The sequence below is a fragment of the Mastigoproctus giganteus genome, chromosome 3, assembly GCF_048544385.1.
Source record: "Mastigoproctus giganteus isolate SK-2022 chromosome 3, ASM4854438v1, whole genome shotgun sequence".
NCBI classification, from domain to species: Eukaryota; Metazoa; Arthropoda; class Arachnida; order Uropygi; family Thelyphonidae; genus Mastigoproctus; species Mastigoproctus giganteus.
Window position 1 is genome coordinate 242501538 of NC_143577.1, and position 22292 is coordinate 242523829.

A 22292-nucleotide genomic window follows, 5' to 3' on the forward strand; every position below is an offset into this window, starting at 1 on the left:
GTAGGCTGTAGCCAGAAACATTTTCTTTAATGGAATATTTTAAAATGATGTTGCCCAATATTTGATTGTTACATGTAATGAAATTGACTTTAATTGTGCAAAACATTTCACTAAAAGTTAAATCTTAAATGAATAATTAATGTTCACTGCCACATCACAGTTTTCAGAAAAGTTTCTGAAATAAGTAATGCACAATTGTTAATACCACTAAAACTACTCAGAGATTGTCATACTGAGCAGCCACATGAAATACTGGTATTTGTATAGTTATGTTGGCCTGGAAGTGATAGATAGGGCCATTTTCTTACCTCAAGACAGAGTACAATGCTTCTCATCCCATTACAGAGTTAGAAATGAATGAAAAAGGGTTAGGTCACTAGAAATGAAGATACCCTTGCAATATTAGCACCATGTTTTAAGCATTGAGATTTAATTAGTTCTAATTTCACTTTAAGGTTGTGTGTTTGTTGATTTCAGTAGTTTGAAGGCCCTCCTTTTGTCAGTACCATATTTCAAAACAAAATACCTAAAATAAAAAAAAATAAAAAAATTGAGAAACCAGAATGATTAGATGAGGATACAACTAATGACAGTACACTACTGCAACAGGATCTAAAGAAATTGAGCAGATGGGCCAAGAGGTGGCAACTGAAGTTTAATGTTGACAAATGTAAAGTACTGCATGTGAGTAGCAGTAATCCCAGAGTAACATCAATTGTGTGGAACTACACTCAGCCTAGTGGAGAATGAAAAAGACCTGGCAGTAATTGTTCAGCCAGATATGAAGTTTTCTGAACAGCGCAGACATTCTGCTAGAGTAGCTCATGGTGTCTTGTCAATGATATACAGTAATTTTTCTAGCAGGAATGAGAAGGTGATTATCCCTTTGTATAAGGCAATGGTCAGGCCACACCTTGAGCACTGTATACAGGTCTGGAGGCTTCATTTTAAGAAGGATGTATAGTTGTTAGAACGAGTACAGAGAAGGGCAACAGGATTGGTGAGGGGGAACAAAGGGTTGTTCTTATGATGAAAGGCTTAAGTTCTGCAAATTGTAGCATCTGGAGACTAGGCACCTGTGGGGTGATCTGACTGAGATGTATAAGGCCTTGAATGGTTTGAGCAAGCGCAATGCTGATCTTCCTCTTGCCCAGATTAATTGCCTGAAGGGACATAAATTCAAATTAAGAAAAGACAGTTGTAGAATAGATGTGTGGAAATTTGCCTTTTTAGGCAGTGGGGGTTGATTGTTGGAACAAAGCCCATCTGTCGTGGAAGTTGACAGCTTAAATAAATTCAAGGCAGAACTAGAGAAACATTTGGAGTGAATGGAAATGGGAAGGTGTTTTTTTTTTTTTTTTTGGCTGATGCTGTATAAGCTTGCTTTCTTGCATCATATGCCTTTACTAATGCTAATAAATAAATAAATTTTCTGTTTATACTCTGGGACGACCAAACAATCAGAGGAGTTCACAAGATAGACAGAGTACAAGAAACAGCACCGTGTTTAGTAGTCACGGGTGTGAACCCCGGTCACTCAAGGCACGTGTACTTATGCACCCGCACCCCTGACCACTTGGCTACGGCAGCCTTACTATTCAGTGTGTTGGAACAGCAGTGTCAGCATCTGACAGAAACAATATAATTTCAAAAAAGTAATGATATTTAGCTATGAATGTAATTGTTGAATAATGTTACTTTAGAATGATGTTATTCAAGTTGATATTAGCCAATGCCTAACATTTTCACAGCCATCAAAATTTCCATTTTGGCCTCAGATCAAGGTTTATCATCTTTTTTTTTTGTCCTCGCTTTTTCCCATTATATATGGGGTCAGCGTTTTTATTGTTTCGGCACGAAATTTTTGCAGGCGGATGCCCTTCCTGATACCAACCCTCACCCTTTATCCGGGCTGGGGATATGCAGTGGTCATTCCCTGCCCTTCCGCATCCTCCGTATTTGGTGGTCACGGGCTCGATCCCCGGTCTAATCAAGAAGCAGTGTGCTACACACTACTGCTCCTGCCCACCTGGCTACGAAGATGCCAGATCAAGGTTTATCATCGCTAGTCTTTAATCTGCTTCCTTTCTGATTTAATTTGACAGGAACAAAGGGGCATGCTTACGAAGAAAGGCTTAAATTCTGCAAGTTGCAGCATCTGGAGACTAGGCACCTGGTCTTGAATGGTTTGCACAGGCCCAATGCTGATGGGATACTTCTGCTTGCTCAGATTAAGAACCTGAGGGGGCATAGATTCAAATTGAGAAAAGACAGTTGTAGAATAGATGTGCGAAAGTTTGCCTTTAGCCATCGGGTAGTTGATTGCTGGAACGGGCTTCCATCTGTTGTTGTGGCAGTTGATAGCTTAAATAAATTTAAGGCTGAACTAGACAAACATTTGGAGTGATCGGATGGGTGAAATTGGAAGTGGGGTTTTTTTTTTTTTTTTTTTGCTGATACTGTATAAGCTTGCTTTCTTGCATCATATGCCCCAACTAATGCTAATGCTAATTTATATTTAAGTGAGGTGCCTCCAGTATAATCTGCTAGGTATTGCAACAGCATTAATGCTGACAAATTTGATTCTCTAAAACACTCACTTGAGTACTATTCAAGTGAGTGTTTTAGTCATTGGCCTTTATGATGAACTTGTTGCATGATAGTAATTATCTTTCAAGTCCGGCTGTTTCCCACAAACAGGAACTTTTGCTGTATTAGTTTTCACTGTCTTGTTCAATTATCTGATTATTTAAAGTGCTGAATCAATCAATTCAGCCAGAATTTTATTTCTGTTAAAATTGTTTGACCTTACTATAAAACTTTTAATTTCTTCTAAAATTACAAATAATATTTTCTCAACTGTCTCTCACAAGGAACTTGGTGTAATTTGACTCAGAGATCATTGTCAGTACTTGTGTTCTTCAGTAATTAGCCGATTAAAACCTTTTGAAGGGCAAAGTAGGAATTTGGACATGTGAAGCTCTCACATCATTTTAATTACTTCAAAAGATTAGTCTTCCCCTTCAGTATACTACTGCTCCCCCTTCTCTCTCTCTCTAATTTTTTAGTGTAACTTTTTCTATTCACAAGTGGTTTTTTCATTTCTTTGTTATAACTCAACTTTGTGATTTGTATTTTAATATAATTGATATTGATATGTTTGATAATATATTGTTTCTTTAATCATAATGTTTTGTAATGCAATATTTTTTTTATTATCATCCTATCAGGTAGTAGGCCTATTTGGCTGTTATGGTCACCAGCTATCTCTTGGTTGGCCTTCCTGGCATTCTTCTTTCTCTAGGGATATGTTGGATGATCTGACAAGGTATCCTGGTTTTATCCATTCTTTTTATGTTTGTAGCCATTTCTGTCTGTACTGCTGGATGTATTCAGTTGTGGGTGTCATTTCTAATCAGTCCTTGTTTTTTATGTGGTCTAACAATGTAATTCCTGTAGTGTCTTGTATACTTTTATTCTGGTATATCTCTGCAATTTTGTTGGGGTTAAAAACTTGATTGATTAGTCTGTGTTCTGTTATAGCTTTGAATTTTGTTACTAATATCATTATCTTTTTCATAATTCAGGCTGTAGCCAAGATATTTAAAGCAATTTATGTGTTCAAGAATTGTATTACCAACACAAATTTTGCTTCAGACGGGATCTTTTCCTTGAAAAGCCACGATTTTTGTTTTTGCAGTTATTTCCATGTTAAATTTATTTTGCGGTAAGATTTAGATGGTATATTGAGTATTGTAACTCATCTTAATTATTGGCCAGGAGTACTAGGTCATCAACATATAGTAAAGTATCAAGGTGATTACCATTTTGTAATGTAATATTTCCATGAATTGTTAGTCTCCAGACAATAGCATTAATGTATATGTTGAAAAGTAGTGGAGATAGGGGGCAGCCTTGTCAGCCACCACAATTTATTGGTTTCCAATTTGATATGTCTGTTCCCATTTTAACTGCAAGTCCTGTCTATATATATATTATAGGCTGCAATTATTAGTTGTTTGGGAGTTTCATCATCAGCTAGTATTTCTAAAAGTTTATTTCTTTCCACATGGCCAAAGACTTTCTTATAATCAAGGAATGCTGTATTTGTTCAAACAGGCCTCTGAGGTTGGGTATATTCATACTGTGAATTTTAGTGTTTTGCACCAACCTTGCGTGGAAATAAAAACAAAGGAAACTGGACTTTTAATAACTGAGTTTATAATAAATTATAATAACCTGTATTTACAATAAATTTAACTTTACGATAAACTATACATATAAAATATTAAAATCTGCTACATTATGAACGATAAAATGCATTAAAATATACTAAGTTAAAAGCAATAAAAAACCATAGCTTTCAAAGGCTCCAGCCTTCTTCTTCAGCGGTATTTTCTTATTCTGCAGTACATCTTTAAATATCAGCAGGTTTATGGTACTCATCACGTGTTTCATTCTCACGTGTTCCGTTCTCTTGCGTTGTGGAACCGGAAGTGGCTCGAGCGGGAGTCATACGGAACCGTTCTGGAGCAGCACCAGATCTCCCCGGACGATGCTATCATCACCGATCGGGCGCATAAGTTCTGGGACCGTAAGTGGCTCGAGAGTTTGCGGATCTGTTCTACAATCAACTTTAATAGAGATAGAGGTACGCGGATTCATCCCCTCTTTGAGGCCACTATCCTCAGAAGGGATGAACGGTTCCGTATGACTCCCGCTCGAGCCACTTCCGGTTCCACAACGCAAGAGAACGGAACACGTGAGAATGAAACACGTGATGAGTACCATAAACCTGCTGATATTTAAAGATGTACTGCAGAATAAGAAAATACCGCTGAAGAAGAAGGCTGGAGCCTTTGAAAGCTATGGTTTTTTATCGCTTTTAACTTAGTATATTTTAATGCATTTTATCGTTCATAATGTAGCAGATTTTAATATTTTATATGTATAGTTTATCGTAAAGTTAAATTTATTGTAAATACAGGTTATTATAATTTATTATAAACTCAGTTATTAAAAGTCCAGTTTCCTTTGTTTTTATTTCCACGCAAGGTTGGTGCAAAACACTAAAATTCACAGAATGCTGTATTTGTTTGTCTGTTAAACTCCTTGTGTTTTCCGATTAGTAATTTCAGAATAGGAAAACCATCTGCACAAGATTTACCTTTCCTAAATCTCTTCTCCAATTTTATCACTATAGTACTTTTCTGGTTTCTTTTTTATTATTTTTGCAAATATCGTGTAGCCACTATTAAGTAGACTTATTTCTCTCTAATTTTCACAGTCTTTGCGATTGACTTTTATATGCTGGAATGACTTGGCTCTGGTCGGACTTCACCATGCCATATTTGGTTCAGGAGTCTTTGTAACAGGTCTTGATTTTAAAGTATCGTCAGCACGTTTATACAACTCTATGTTGATACCATCTTCTCCTGGTGATTTTTTTGTTCTTAAAACATGTTAATACTTCATTTAATTCTTGTATGGAAATTTCTTCTAAATTATTTTTTAATTTTGGCATTTCTAATTGTTTCTTGTCCAAAGGTTCTGGAGTATATTGTTAACTAATATTCTGTTTTCAGTGGTTGTTATATTATTATATAACATTACTGGCTTTATCCTTATAACTGTCTGCCCCTTACCTCATTGTATTTTTATCAGATTCAAAAAAGATTTTAAAACTTTTTTTTTCTTCTTTTTTTTTTTGTTGCTGATATTTAAGGATAAGATTATTCTAGATAGAGTAACCTTGTCCGAATGTTACTGGAGGTAATCAGGTAAAAAAAAAAAGTTGATGAAAATTAAGACATGATTGAATTATTAGCATTTGAAGTTAATGTCTCCCCCATCCTAGTTGATGAATAGTCTGGAGATTAGCAATTAAGGAGTTAGTGATGTATATTCAGAAGCTTTTGTTATTTGTGCAGTGAAGGGTAATCAAACAAAGAAGGGCTGGGATAATATGGAAACCTGCAAATCCACACGTCAGTTCTGAGGGACTCCAAAATGAAAACAGACCTTCCATGTATGGTGTGGGGTAGGATGGGACAGCATTATCTTTATGTGCATCCAGAAGCTTGAATGCCTTGACATGACTATGGGAGGAAAAGTCTGTGTTGCATACTGTGGAAGATTATTCATATATTGTATTAGAAAGGTGGTGCACAGAAGATCTCTGTATTAACAGTGATGGAATCATATCAGTAACCATAAGTTGGCAGAAAGGGAGTGGGTTTCAGGGCAGTGCAAGTTGTGTAGAATTAGCCTTTTCCTTAAAAGGAAGACAAGTTTTGGATAAATTTCCATACCACAAGAAAAAATTTCATTAGAATAAGAAGGAATGAAAAAGCAACAGAAAATATCAGTTAATTCTGGCATAAAGCTTATAAGAGCTTTTGCTAAAAATGATAACACTATATCTACAGTGTAGATATAGTTGAGTTAAGAGTTTTATTGTGAAGCAATTCATATATGCCTTTGTGATGATATAGTGGCTTCATCACCCTGCATTCATTTGGAAAGATCTGTATTTAATCCAACATAGATCAAAGGACCTTCATAACAGTTTACAAGTTTTCACTTGAGTCTGTAGTTAGCTGGGCTCAGAAAGAGATGGGGGCTTTTTCAGCAAGTTATTTTGGAATTTTGATCCTACAAATATACAAAGTAACCCAGTGAATATGCAGACATAATATACACAAATCTCATTAATTATCCCTGTGTTGGAGTTTATTTATTATTGTTTCAGAATATTGTTACTTTATCAATCTGTAATATTGTTCTTTTGTGTTTAATAAGTAAATCTGATATATCAATCCTTATTATAAAGGAAAATATATCAGTTGGAATATACAATTGAAAATTCAAAAATTGTGATGTTACCCATTTTTCTGATTTTCTCTCTCTCTCTCTTGTCAACTGTTGTGTTATCCACCACAGTGACTTGACAAGAACTGTTACCATTGCATTTAAGTTGATATATTTTAATGGTGATAAAATTCTGTGTTGTGGATAACTAAAAAAATATGCACAAATTTTGGTTTTATAGATTTATTATAGACATTCACATTGGTGTGATTATTGCCCTGATTTTGCATGATGAGAATGGTGGGAATAAATAGTCTCAAAATGTGATATAACAAAATTGACCAACACAGAAAGTTAATTTATAAAATGACTAGGAGAGTAATTAAAAACAGCCACTTAGTCAGTTACTTTCAAGAGGATTTTTATCCCTAAAAAATGAAGTGAAGCCCGACAGAATTTTTATGCTGAATTTTTTTTTAATATCAGCTTTTTTGGAACTGTGTTTATACATGTGATATTTAAATGTATATTTTTGACACATGCTTTTTTGTTATCATTGGTTTCTTTTATTTTAATTCTCAAATTGTTCAGATAAGTTTTTTGATCCCACAAAAAACAGAGACCAACAAAACTAAAGATGAATATAAATACTTCTTTTGTTGTATAATTTTTTTAAGAAATGAATGTGGACTGTACATATTCCATAACTAATGAGTTGTGAAAGAAAAAGTTTGCCAGAACCCAGTTCTATAAAGTTGCTTATCTGTCTTTATTAGAAAATAGGGTAAATTTAAATGACAATGGGCTATGAAGTCAAAGCTGTATTTAAAGTATGCACTTTAAAATAGTATTGAAACTTGCTTTCTAACAAGTTCTGTTTATGCAGTTTAAAAATTATCTTTAGCAGGTTATATGAATTGCGTATTACATTTTACTTTTAGGTCCAGGGATGGTTCTGTTTCCTTCTGGCAGTCACCCACTTGTGTTAAATCTCTGCTGTTTCTTTCAAGGTTGGTAGTGCGGCGTTTTCTCCATCCAGAGGATATTGAGAAACTTTTTATTCCAAAGAGGCTCACCAATTATCTTCTTTATAATGACTGGGAATAAATTAAAGTAATGCTTTGGAATTTGAGGAAATTATATTTTTTGGACCAACTGTGCAAATGTTGATCACACATGACACGTACTTTCTCTCAAAAATGCTGTTTTCCATATTTTGATTCAGTGATAAACCCTGGTGAAATCATGCAATCATGTTGCCTTCTTCATACAATAATTGCCATAATTATGAATTGGTGGAATCTTGCTCATTTTCATGTATATTTATATCGTGAGCTGACTAAATAACATGCTCATTTCATTATATTTGCTGGCAAGACTAAATTTCATTTGCAGAGGAATGTGTAACTACTGCAGCCTGCAGTTCTGCACATTTGTAGTTTGTATATAAATTATAATAAAAGTGTAAATAGCTATTCTCAGATGTAGTTTTCTTTTAATGTACTTTTGTTAATTTCACTGGTAATTGTGACAGAAAATTCAAGTGAGTAAATTTCAGTAAAGGATAATCAAATTCTATAAACTTAAATAATGAAAAACACTTGATGATTTTAGAGAGGACTCATAAGCAGATTCTCTTAAGCACTGTCTGTAACTTTAGTATTATAATAGGTAAAATGATTTCAGGAATCATTTTACCTATTAAGGAATTAATCTAAGTTTATGAGGCACCAGCCTTGTTAAAGGTGAATAAGATTAACCCATATCACCTATTTTAATTTGGGTATTTAACTGTTCTCTAATTATACATAAGCTCTCCATTTCTCCATAGTTAATTAACAGTTTGCTCCAAAAAACTAATTCCAATTCATCTATGACAATTCCATGAAAAGTATTAAAACTTATAGTGCTTAATACCATGCATAGGTTAAAGATCAAAAAGACAACACATGTTCACTCCTAGATTGTAATTTTTGGGAAGTACATGTGAAGAAAGGTTATTTGAAGAACAGAAGTAGAAGAGGGATAAATGAGGAAAAGTTGATTTGGAAAGTATGCATGCTGACTGGTTGCAGCATGTCTATTCAAAATGAAACTCCACAATTCCAAACCCAGATGGAGAGAGAGTCAGAAGTGAAGGGAATCACCAAGAAAGAGAAGAATGATGATATCCAGCTCGGGACCCTGGGTTTTCCAAGCCCATACTCACCAGATGTGAACCCCTGGGGACAAATGGCATCCCGCCTAGCATTCTTTCGGGATGTCCCGCAAAATTCGGAATGGTTGGTCACCCTAGTCAGCAGGTACATTGTATCCCCCGATGCCGAAATCTGATATTGTGGCACTTCTTAGCACTAGGTTAGTGCCTTTTCTTTCAAATGTATCTGCTGACAAAAAACTTCTGACAATACCACTGAGTGGAAGGTGTAAATAGTGGTGCAGGATCTGACAGATTTTTTTCATATATAATTCCAAATAATTTTTTACTTCTAAAATATTTCAGATAAAAATGACTAAATTTAGGAAGGTAGGGGGGAAAAAAATCTGATTTTTAATCATTAATTAACGGTCAATGCATAACAGTTAATTTTTTTGAGTGACCCATCTGGTTCCATGCAACTGATGCCATGCTAATAGAACTGGGAAAATCCCATTTGTTAGGGGGAAGCTTTGGCTATGCAAGCTCGCCTTTGAGGCAGTAGCCGACCAGGCTAGCCAGGTGGGTAAAGTGCCTGCCTGGCAACCCAAAGGTTTTGAATCCCGCCTTGAACCTTTTTCGGGCTTGGATCAGAGTAGAAAATGCAAAAAAAAAAAAAAACCCCTTGGGAGGTGTAATACGACCACAGAAGCTGATGCGCCAACAACAAACAAAAAAAAAAAAAAAAAAAAATTGAGACAGTACCCAGGTACTGTGTATGCTGGAAGTGATTTACCTTGTTTCTACAAAATCCCCAGGCATCAAAAAGGCTAAAATCAGGTAATTGTAGGCAGAAAGAAAACAGGAGATTTTTCAGAAAAAGCAAGTTTTTTAAAACCCACACTGCACTAGAGAACAAATTTCTTAAAACATACACATTTTATATTAAAATACAGCTATAGTACTTTTTACCAGTGCACTGAGTTTTCAAACGTTACCTTGGATTTTTCTGTTCTGTATTTCCGTTGCCTGTTAGACAACTGATTATACATAAATAAATGTCCATTCATACTCTGTTGGCCAAGGTCAGAAGGGTGATTGCTTTAAGAAAGATACTGTTGCAGACTTCATACCTCCTCAGGAATATTGTCAAAGTTTTGGTTATAACAATGATACTGCTTGTTCACACTTGGCTGTCCAAGTATTCACCAGACAGAGATCTCAGTTGAGGGATTTTTTTTTTTTCACCTGGTTGAATATTCTCTGACACTTTTATGAAATAAGCATTCTACCACTTATTTTGTAATAAGTCTCTGGTAAGTTCTTGCAGTGATATTGAGAGAACTTATACTGCATTGTCTTCAGTGATACTGAGAAGTAGTGGAACTTTTTTTTTTTTTTTTTTTTATATATTCCAACTTTGTTCAGAAAACTTGTTCTGTAAATAGTGCTATTAAGATATCGAATTGGCTCTCCTAATACAATTGTATTTAAGTTAAATAATAACCCAGTTGGGCAACTTGCTATCTATGAATTCTACTTTCTGGACCCTATAGACTTTTGACATTTTTTGGATTTAGGCATTCACAACAGAAGTCAGCTGGCCACCAAATTTATTCATAAGCCATACAGTTTCTCCTATAAGTGTATTAAAGTTATAACACTTCATTGGATCATATCAGCACACAAATAACCCTAATAGCACAATGTTGGCAGAACTGCACTAATGTTTGTTTTTTTTTTTTTTTTTTTGACATTTATAAAACAGTAAAGTTTTATTTTATTTGAAAAAAATCTTTAATTATATTACCTTTTAATTAATTTTAAGTTATTTTACTGATCTTCATTGCTTTCTAAATTTTATTATTATTAACCATAGGATGCAAGGAAGCCTGAGGCTTATGCTGCCCTAATCTGAATTACCCTGAGAGAGAGAGAGAGAGAGAGAGTGAGAGAGAAGTAGAAGGGAATCACCAAGAAAGAGAAGAATGATAGACAGCTCAGTACCCTGGGTTGTAATGTATGTATTGTATTGGAAACTATGTTTCTGCAAAAAAATAGAGCAACTATATTAGAATGGTGAGATGGAGAAGGGGGTCAGATTAGAGTTAAAATGACAAATTCTATATAGTAAACTTGAAGAGTTGGTGGCTATGAGTTGTAAATTTGCACAATACTAGCATATCACACACAAAATTTTCATAAAGAGTTTTAAAAATGGAAATCATAAGTACAGGCAACCCTTGTATAACACAGTGTTTCAACACTGTTTCGCTCTAACACGGTTAGAGAATTTCGATAAACCTCGCATAACGGTATTTTTGAGCTTTTGTGTGGGGGAAACCCTACTATTATTATTACACACAATTTATAGACAATACACGCAGAGTAACATGGCCTTAGTTGCCTATGCTCCTAAAAAAATTAAAAAAAAAAAGATATGATTACTGAAGACGTTCAAGAATTACTGGTAGAAAAAGAGGCTGGCGAAGCAGATTTGGTGGAAATAGCATCGAAGGTAAAACCAAATCAATTCAGAGGATGATAGAGCAGATGTTAAACTTCCAAATTTTACACTAAAAAGCATACGGGAAGGCATAAAGTTAGCTGAGCAATTAGAATCTTATTTTTTTTAATGCAAATTCTTGAATGAAAGGAGCTCAAAGTTAAAAAGGGAGCTTCAAAATTGCTTGGTTACATACAATGAAATTCACAAAGATTTATCAAGCAAAATCTAGAATGGTGTATTTTTGTTAACTTTTGAAATATAATCCCCGCTTTTTGTACTTTTTCTTAGTCCTGTATAACAAGGTTTCGCACAATACATTTTATAGGAACCTAACTACCATGTTATACGAGGGTTACCTGTACCATAAAGGAGTATTGAAATTTCCTTCTGAACTCAATGAATTTTATTGCTTTTTTATTGTTGAGCAAATCAGCCAACCATTTCTTCGTGTGAAAAACACATAAAAATACCACACATTTTATAGTATAAGTAGTGATTCTTTAATTCTATATCACTCCACAAGAAATTTTAAACTTTTTTTTTCCCCTCCTGAAATACAGTATATCTTAGGGATATTAGCATTAGTAGAGGCATTTGATGCAAGAAAGCAAGCTTATGCAGCATCAGCCAAAAAAAAAAAAAAAAAAAAAAAACCCCACTTCCACGTCACCCCTCTGTTCGTTCAAAATACCTGTCCAGCTGAGCCTTAAACTTATTTAGGCTATCAACCTGCACGACAAGGGATGGAAGTCTGTTCCACCAACCAACCACCCGCTGGCTAAAGGCAAATTTCCGCACGTCTATCCTACATCTGTCTTTCCTCAATTTGAATTTATGCCCTCTCAGGTGATTATTCTGAGCTAGAGGAAGAATCCCATCAGCATTGAGCATGCTCAAACCATTCAAAGCTTTATACACCTCTATCAGATCACCTCGCTGGTGCCTAGTCTCCAGACACTGTAATTTGCAAAACTTAAGCCTTTCTTCGTAAGAGCACCCCTTTGTTCCATTCACTAATCTTGTTGCCCTTCTCTGTACTCGTTCCAGCAGCTCTACATCCTTCTTGATATGAGGCCTCCAGACCTGTATACAGTACTCTAGGTGTGGCCTGACCATTGCCTTATACAAGGGAATAATCACCTCCTTATCCCTGCTGGAAAAATTCCTGTATATCATTGACAATACTCCATGAGCTACTCTTGCAGCCCGTCTGCACTGCTCAGAGAACTTCATATCTGCCTGCACAACCACCCCCAAGTCCCTTTCATTCTCTACCACTGTCAGTGTAGTACCACAGAGTTGATACGTTGCTCTGGGGTTGCTGTTTCCCATGTGTAGTACTTTACATTTGTCAATGTTAAACTTCATTTGCCACCTCTCAGCCCATCTGCTCAACCTTTCCAGATCCTGTTGCAGCAGCATAGTGTCAGTAGTGTCCTTGACAACCCTGCCAACCTTTGTATCGTCTGCAAACTTGGACATTAAGCTTGATATACCATCATCAATATCATTTATAAATACAGAAAACAATAATGGACCCAACACTGAGCCCTGAGGGACTCCACTAATAACATTAGTCCACGATGAGCAGTATCCATTGATTACCACTCTCTGTCTTCTCCCCCTCAACCACCCCTTTATCCATAGCAGCAATTTGCCTCCGATGTCACACTGCTCCAATTTGTGTAGCAGTCTTCCATGTGCAACAGTATCAAAAGCCTTTCTAAGATCCAAGTATATAATATCAAAGCTATTCCCTGCATCCAGTTCTTTTGCGACTGCATCATAGTATCCAAATTGGTCAGGCAAGACTTCCCCTTAACAAAACCATGCTGTGTCCGAGCTATAACTGAAGTCTTGTCTAAATGATCCTGCAGTGCTTCTCTAACCAGTGCCTCCATTAATTTTCCTGGAACAGAAGTTAAGCTCACAGGTCTATAATTACTTGTGTCAGCCTTTGATCCTCCTTTGTGAATTGGGGTCACATTTGCACATTTCCAGTCTATGGGTACCTCCCCTGAGTCCGAGGAAGCTCTCATAATTATGGTTAAGGGTTTGCTTACTTCCTTTGCTGCCTCCTTTAATATAACTGGATAGATCCCATCCACCCCGGGTGCCTTTCTTGTGTTTATCTTCAACAATTTCTCCTCCACTTTACTCCCAGTTATTTCAAGATTCTGTAGCTTACTGCTAGAGTTGAATACACCTCTGGCATTCCCCTCGCTGAATAACTCCTCATGTGTGAATGTCGATGCAAAATATTCATTTAGTTTGTTAGCTACCTGAGCAGGATCATCAACAGTTGACCCATCAATATTAAGTGGACCAATCTGATTCATCCCCTTCCTTCTAGAGTTTACATAAGTAAAGAACTCTTTGCTGTTTTTCTTTGCATCCCTTGCCAAGGATTTCTCATAATCTGCCTTCGCCTGCCTAACCTCCTTTGTAACTTGGCTGCATATCAACTTGTATCTATCATAGGCTTCTGTGTCATGTGTTAATTTGTAAGTATCCCATGCATTTTTCTTCTCTGCCATATGCCTCATTAATTCATCTGACATCCATTTTGGCCTAAACCTTGAACAATATTTCTTAGTTGGTATGTAAAGCCTAGTAGCTTCCAAGATAAGTTCTTTGAATGCTTCCCATTTTGAATTTGCTGTTGGTAACATCATCAGTTGGTCCCACTGTATAGAATTTAAATACTGTCTCAGTCCATCATAGTCGCCTTTACGGAAGCAATAACCCTTCCCTTTACCCCTAATGGTAGTTACCTCTTTGAGTAAATCCCACTTCAGAACACTGTGATCACTGCCACCTACTGATCACAGTGCCACCCGTATTGATGGGCTGAATCCAAATTTGAAATCAGATATTGCCTAGAACCCACAGATTTATAGAGAGGTGCAGATTACCCTCATTGGAATTTTTAACTAAAGCAGTTTATGGCCTCTAAGGCCTCATGCTGCCTAGATTTACTAACATGTTAATAAATCTTCATAGTATGAGGCCTTAAAAGGCATAAAACTGCTTTAGATAATTTCCTACACCTTTTGGAATCTCTCATATTGTAAAAATATTTCAATTCTAGGTTCTCTACTCACACCTGATGGATAACAGCAATTCCCAAAACAGTGCTGGAATCCAAAACTGAGAATAACAAGTCTTCTCTACTGGGAAATCTTTATTTGAAAATGCATGACTGGCAACTTGAAGGATTTCACAATACATGATGTTATAATTTTTTTTACTTTGTGAATTTACTGCATATTAAAATGATTGCCTTTGCACTACCAAATACGTGTTGAAATTTTTAATTAAATTTTAACAGGTATTACATCACATATCACAAAATATAGTCAGTTTTATTTTATCTGATTTTTTTCTTTTGTAATGATCAGGAGCAGCTCTGATTAATGTGCTGCAATAGTCTGCTGGTTACTGGCTTTCCAACTACCACGATAGCAATATTTTGATGAATATGTTCATGTTCATCATTGATGTGTCCAAGGACCCCTGGGATAAATCTAAATGGAGGGAGTGTATTTTTAGAGACATGTTGCATCTGAGATTTTGGTAGAGATTTTATAGCTGTTGTCATCTCTGTTGTTACCCAAAAAATGTTTGCAAACTTTTTCGAAGGAAAGGCCTGACATGGTCAAATGCAAGATTTCAGTGTTCAAGCCTGCATAACTGCTAGAGTTAATGACTGTATCTATCCATTGTCAAAATAATTAATTGTAAAGTCTGACCTAGTGGTTGTGTCACATAAAAAAGAACTTTTTTTTCAAGCTTCCAGTTCCAAAGGATTTAACACTCCCCTAAAAACATTCATCTTTCAGTAACTCTGTGAACCAATGAATACATCTCTCATTTTGGCATCACTCACACATGGAAACTTTAGTTTTTAATATTGCAAGCCATCTCTGTTCCTGTCCATAGCTTTTAGAAAATTCTTCATTAGAGGTAACTCAATGTGAACTGGTGGTAAAAATATGTTTGTTCAGTAAAGAAAAAAATTGATTTCAGATAGAAAATTGCTTTTAGAAGCAATTTTCTATCCAGGTACAAGAACCCCACCCTCCTCCCAATCGTTTTCATTCCTGACTACCCTGAGTGATATACCAACTGTATGGTACCACACTCATCAGGATAGTGGGGAATATAAAATACCTGGGGGAGATAATTGTGCAGTCAGAGATAAAGTTCACTGAGAGTGCAGACAGGCTGCTAGGGTAGTTCATGGGGTTTTGTCAGTGATATAAATGAATTCTGTTAGCAGGAATAAGGAAATACCATTGTATAAGACAATGGTTAGGCCACATCTTGAGTGCTACATACAGGTCTGGAAGCCTCATTGTAATAGGAATGAGGATCTGTTAGAACAGGTACAGTGAATAGCAACAAGACTAGTGAGAGTGATACAAGGTGCTCTTACCAGGAAAGGCTTTAGCTCTGCAAATTGCAGCTGTGGAGACTAGAACAGCTGAGGAGATCTGAGGCATTGAATAGATTGAATAAGCTCACTGCTGATAGAATCCTTCCTCTTCAGACTACACACAAGGGGGCATAAATTCAAATTGTGGAATGAAGAAGTGGCATAGAACAGATAGTTGGAATAAATTCAAGGAGGAACTAAAACTGCTAGAAGGAATGGACAGGATATGGGAAGTGTTTCTTTTTTTTTTGACTGATACTGTATAAGCTTCTTTCTTCCAACCACTAATACTAAGATTTGCCTGAAGAGGCCAAATCTTATTTTCATAATGAATGGTTTTGGCTCAGCTATCCCACGAGCACAAAAAGTAACATTTTGTACAGGCAGATTAGCATTAGTAGAGGCATATGATGCAAGAAAGCCAGCTTATGCAGCATCGGCCAAAAGGGAAAAAAAAAAAAAAAAAAAAAAAAATGCTCCTATTTCACCCCTCCGTTTGTTCCAAGTACCTGTCTAGCTCAACCTTAAATTTATTTAGGCTATCAACTTCCACAACAAAGGATGGAAGTCTGTTCCACCAACCAATCACCCGCTGGCTAAAGGCAAACTTCTGCACATCTATCCTACATCTGTCTTTCCTCAATTTGAATTTATGCCCTCTCAAATGATTATTCTGAGCAAGAGGAAGAATTCCATCAGCATTGAGCATGCTCAAACCATTCAAGTCTTTATACACCTCAATCAGATCACCTCGCAGGTGCCTAATCTCCAGAGACTAATTTGCAAAATTTGAGCCTTTCTTCATAAGAGCAACCCTTTGTTCCATTCACTAATCTTGTTGCCCTTCTCTGTACTCGTTCCAACAGCTCTACATCCTTCTTAAAATGATGCTTCCAGACCTGTATACAGTACTCAAGATGTGGTCTGACCATTGCCTTATATAAGGGGATAATCACCTCCTTATCCCTGCTAGAAAAATTCCTGTATATCATTGACAAGGAACTATGAGCTACTCTTGCAGACCGTCTGCACTACTCAGAAAACTTCATATCTGCCTGCACAATTACCCCCAGGTCCTTTTCATTCTCTACCACTGTCAGTGTAGTACCACAGAGTTGATACGTCACTCTGGGGTTGCTGCTTCCCATATGTAGTACTTTACATTTGTCAATGTTAAACTTCATTTGCCACCACTCAGCCCATCTACTCAACTTTTCTAGATCCTGTTGCAGCAGCTTACTGTCATTAGTGTCCTTAACAACCCTGCCAACCTTCGTATTGTCTGCAAACTTGGACATTAAGCTTGATACACCATCAATATCATTTATAAATACAGAAAACAATGGACCCAATACTAAACTCTGAGGGACTCCACTAATAACATTAGTCCACAATGAGCAGTGTCCAATGATTACCACTCTCTGTCTTCTCCCACTCAACCATCCCTTTATCAATAGCAGCAATTTGCCTCCAATGTCACACTGCTCCAATTTGTGCAGCAGTCTTCCATGTGCAACAGTATCAAGTCTTTCTAAGCTCCAAATATATGATGTCAAGGTTATTCCCTGCATCCAGTTCCTTTGTGACCACATCATAGCACCCAATCAAATTGGTCAGGCAAGACTTCCCCTTAACAAAACCATGCTGTGTCCGAGCTATAACTGAAGTCTTGTCTAGATGATCCTGCAGTGCTTCTTTAACCAGTGCCTCCATTAATTTTCCTGGAACAGAAGTTAAACTAACAGGTCTATAATTACTTGTGTTACCCTTTGATCCTCCTTTGTGAATTGGGGTCACATTTGCCCATCTCCAGTCCATGGGCACCAGTCCGAGAGTCCAAATAAGCTCTCATAATTATGGCGAAGGGCTTGCTTACTTCCTTTTCTGCCTCCTTTAACATTACTGGATAGATCCTGTCCAACCCAGGTGCCTTTTTTATGTTTATCTTCAACAATTTCTCCTCTCCTTTCCTCTCAGTTATTACAAAATCATCTAGCTCACTGCCAGAGTTTAATTCACCTTTTGGCATTCCCCTCCCCTAATAACTCCTCATGGGTGAATGTTGATGCAAAATACTCATTTAGTTTGTTAGTCACCTGAGCAGGATCATCAACAGTTGAACAATCAATATCCAGTGGACCAATCTGATTCATCCCTTTCCTTCTAGAGTTTACATAGGTAAAGAACTCTTGGTTGTTTTTCTTTGCATCCTTTGCGAAGGATTTCTCATAATCTGCCTTCACCTGCCTAATCTCCTTTGTGACTTGGTTACAGACCAGCTTATATCTATCATAGGCTTCCATGTCACCCATTAATTTATATGTATCCCATGCATTTTTCTTCTCTGCCACATGTCTCATTAGTTCATCTGACATCCATTTAGGCCTAAACCTTGAACAATATTTCTTAGTTGGTATGTAAAGCTTAGTAGCTTCCAAGATAAATTCTTTGAATGATTCCCATTTTTAATTTGCCGTTGGTAACGTCATCAGTTGGTCCCACCATATAGAATTTAAATACTCTCAGACCACCGTAGTCACCTTTACAAAAGCAAAAACCCTTCCCTTTACCCCTGATGGTAGTTACCTCTTTGAGTAAATCCCGCTTCAGCACACTGTGATCATTGCCACCTAGTGGTTCCTTTATCTGCAGATTCTTAATGCATGAAGACTCACTACTGATAATCAGATCAAGAGTATTACTCCCTCTAGTTGCCTCCCGAACATGCTGATGTAGAAAACAATCATCCAAAAAATCCACAAAAGCCTTGGTGGTGTGTGTGACCAACCCACAAATTCCAGTCAATATCTGGCAAATTAAAATCCCCCATTATAAGACTCTGATTTACTGGCCCACTATTTCCTTGTACAGTTCCTTATAATACTCATCAGAGTCATTAGGTTTATAACACACTCCTACTCTCAATTTTGATCTCCCAATGCTTATGTCACACCAAAGTGACTCGACACTGCACTGTCCAGCGATGCCGACTGGTTTCACTTCCTTGGATGTTATGTGTTTCTTAACTAATAGTATAATCCCTCCTCCCTTCCTATCTTGTCTATCCTTCCTGTACACATTGTACTCCCCAAATTTCAGTTCTGCATTCCTTATATCTGTGTGACACCACATCTCTGATATCCCAACAATATCTGCCTTTGATGTTCTGAACAATACCTCAAATTCATCAAATTTATTTACCAAACTCCTAGCAAGTATACATGCACCTGTTCTTAGCTACCCTAACACAACCCATGTGTTTACTTTTACCGCAGTGACTCTCAGCAGTCTCTGAGATACACTGCATCTTGTTTTCCAGGCTGCTGCTCATTCCAATAGAAGCAGTGCAAGAATCACTTTCACCTCTGCCAGTGGCTACTGTTAATCTATTAGTCCTTGTATCCCCCCAAGCTAGCAGTTTTCCGACCCACCTAACACTGCCTCGATAGCATCAGCAAATATTCTTGCACCCTTTCTATTTAAGTGTATTCCATCCCTGTAGAAGCAGTCTCTCCTGTTAACAAGTACAGACCAGGCTGAAAAAAATTCTACCCGAGCCTTACAAAATCTTTCCAGAAATTTTCATTTATTATACTTTTCTCAATAGAAATTCCATTTTCTCAGAGGATTCACATGGGCAGCATAACCAAATGGTATACATGGATGGATGTTTCCATTGTGGAGCAACACAGTTTTTACTTAATTTCAAGTTGATGAAAAGTCTCCATTCTTCTGGTTTATGTTCTCTTCCATGGGCATCAAGTGGTCGAACATCATTACAGTAACAAAGTGAATCCTCCATATCAAAATGTGAAGCAAGCTCTTGTTGTTTAAAAAATATACAGACATAGTTGTGTCTTTTTGTGGTAAATTCCATTCCTTTAGCTTATCCCAAAAGCCATACCTGTGTCCTAGCTAAATTTCAATCACTTACAAGATCATTTAATTCACTTTGAGTTGTGATGATTTTTGTTTCAGTCTGGGCATTCACATTCTTATTCAGAGCTCGTATAGACTTTCTATTGAGTCACCTCTGTTTTCCCTCTACTAGGGACCAGGTTTCTGAAGAAACAAACAATGTCACTGTGACTAATTGGTGTGACAGCTGACTGGATACTCTTTTTTTTTTTTTTTTTTTTTTATCATTCTCTTTATAGACCAGTTGAATCATCCAAAAACAGAATGTGCAACTGATTAACACCAAAAAATATAGAAAGAGCAAGAGTTTCCTAATGTGTACCATTAATTTCTTATACCTCTGACTTATTGACTATCTGGCATGCAGGGTGGGGTGGAACTGCTGGAAACTGACCATCACAGCAAGATGATCCAGAAAACTTCTGACTCCAGAACTTCTCGATCAGCAGTCCAACTAATAGGATGAGGTAGACTTAAAATATCAGCGAAGGTAAAGAAAGCCAACATGAGAACCACGGGAAACTCGTTTCCCACTACTGCAGTTTCTCCCTATATTCTCGGTAAACAGATGGTGCATGTTATCGGTAGTGGTAATAGAAGTTGATAACAATGTATTGATTAGTCTCTCATTATTAAAAGCAGATTATAGGAGTTCATGAGTGTAATGCCTTCATGACTGAAATTTACTTACTGGTACACCCTCCAGATTGCCTCGGTCTTAGGGTGTTTATCCCCCCTTCCCACTGTTTTAAAATAGTAAAAAGACTTCTACAGATGGTGTGTGTGTGTGTGTGTGTGTGTGTGTGTGTGTGTGTGTGTGTGTGTGTGTGTGTGTGTTATCGGTAGTGGCAGTAGAAGTCATTTTTTCTATTTTAAAACAGCAGGAGGGGAGGGATAAACATCCTAAGACTGAGGAGGGTGTACCCATAAGTAAGTTTCAGCCCACTCATGAACTCCTCCAATAATCTTCTTTTAATAATGAGAAATGAAAAAAATAAAATAAAATAATCAATACATCATTATTGACTTCTCCTGCCACTACCGATAACGCACACCATCTGTTTACAGAGAATGTAGGGAGAAACTGTGATAGCAGGAAAAAAGTTTGCCCAGTAAGTTTCCCATGGTTCTTGTGTTGGCTTTCTTTACCTTAGCCAAAATATCTTATAAACTGAGGATAGACTGAGGATAAACTGAGGCTAGGAAAGAACAGGTGGCACACTAGCATTAAAAAAATATCCTAAGTCCATACTTCTATTGAAAATTTTTTTAATTTTTCAATGTATTTTGAACTTAAATTTGTGGATCTGAGAAAAAATATTGCTAAGCCACATAATTTATTCCATTATCTTTATTGGTAGTGAATGATACTGAAGAAATAATAAGAATTTAATGCATAAAAAACATTTATTATCAACCAGTAATATTTATAGATCAAAAAAGTCCTACAAATTAGCTTAACAGAACATAAGTCACAATTCATTTATAACAATGGATATAAATTAGTCTTCAACAATTATCTGGATAGAAATTCTTCATTATTAAACAAAATATTTAATTTCCATTCTTTTTTTTAAATGTCAATAAATGGAAGAAATGTTGGTAGTTTTATATGCAAGCATTCCTAAATTTCCATTTTTTGGCATTTTAAAAAATAAATATAATTAAGTTTTTAAAGCTTTGAAGAATAATGCTAAAACTTCTGTATAAGAAAACAATCAAATATGATGTAAAAGCTGACATAAAATCACATTTTGTAGTCAACTGAAAAATTTTTAAGAGATACGTCAATGTTAAAACTAATTAAAAGGTGGATTAACACCATCTCTAAGACACCTAGCAGTTTAAAATTTACTGCTGACTGATTAAAAAAATGCTCCAGAGCCTGTTTGCTACATTTCCCTCAGTGAACCATTACTTTTTACAAACAATATGTAAATCCAGTTATTACTTTGACACTCTTCGTCTATTTCCGTAGCAAGGCTATTGCTAAGATGTTGCAGGAAAATTCAGTATACTTCTAGCAGTGTGACTGCTGTACTTCCCCATTTCAACTTCACTACCAGCTTGATGATTAAAAATAGCACAACCCATTACAGAAAAACAGGATGCAGCATCTAAAAATGCTGGAAAATATGGGACAAAAATATATTACCTGTAATTTATTCCAAAGTACCACACTCAGGAAGACAAGCTAAGTTAATCATGACAGATTTAGCATCACAACTATTTATTTATTTCGTATGATGTGATCAATACGCGAAGGAACCAGTTTTTTCTTGCTTCTTTCGTGTATCGTGGCCGGGATATCCAACCAACCGGTTGGTTCAGCACCATCGTGATATCCAGCCCGAGGTGGGAATCGAACCCATGACCTTTGGGTTGCCAGGCAGGCACTTTACCTACCCAGTTAGCCCGGTAGGCATCACAACTATGATAACAGTCCTCTACTATCAGAAGCATATGCAAAGTGTACTGAA

General features: G+C 36.5%; 1 protein-coding gene across 3 annotated transcripts in view; it reads left to right on the forward strand.

The window, feature by feature from the left end:
• Positions 1 to 8181, forward strand: part of LOC150088972 (WD repeat and SOCS box-containing protein 1-like) — a 213801-nt gene extending 205620 nt beyond the window's left edge. For 2 of the 3 annotated variants that reach the window (XM_090370976.1, XM_090370977.1), the window contains one exon: positions 7752 to 8181. In XM_090370976.1, coding sequence (XP_090227102.1) covers positions 7752 to 7917 — 166 coding nt within the window. In that variant the 3' untranslated portion in view covers positions 7918 to 8181. The remainder of the gene's footprint in view (positions 1 to 7751) is intronic. The other variant, XR_016546804.1, reaches the window with a different exon arrangement.
• Positions 8182 to 22292: the final 14111 nt, after the last annotated feature.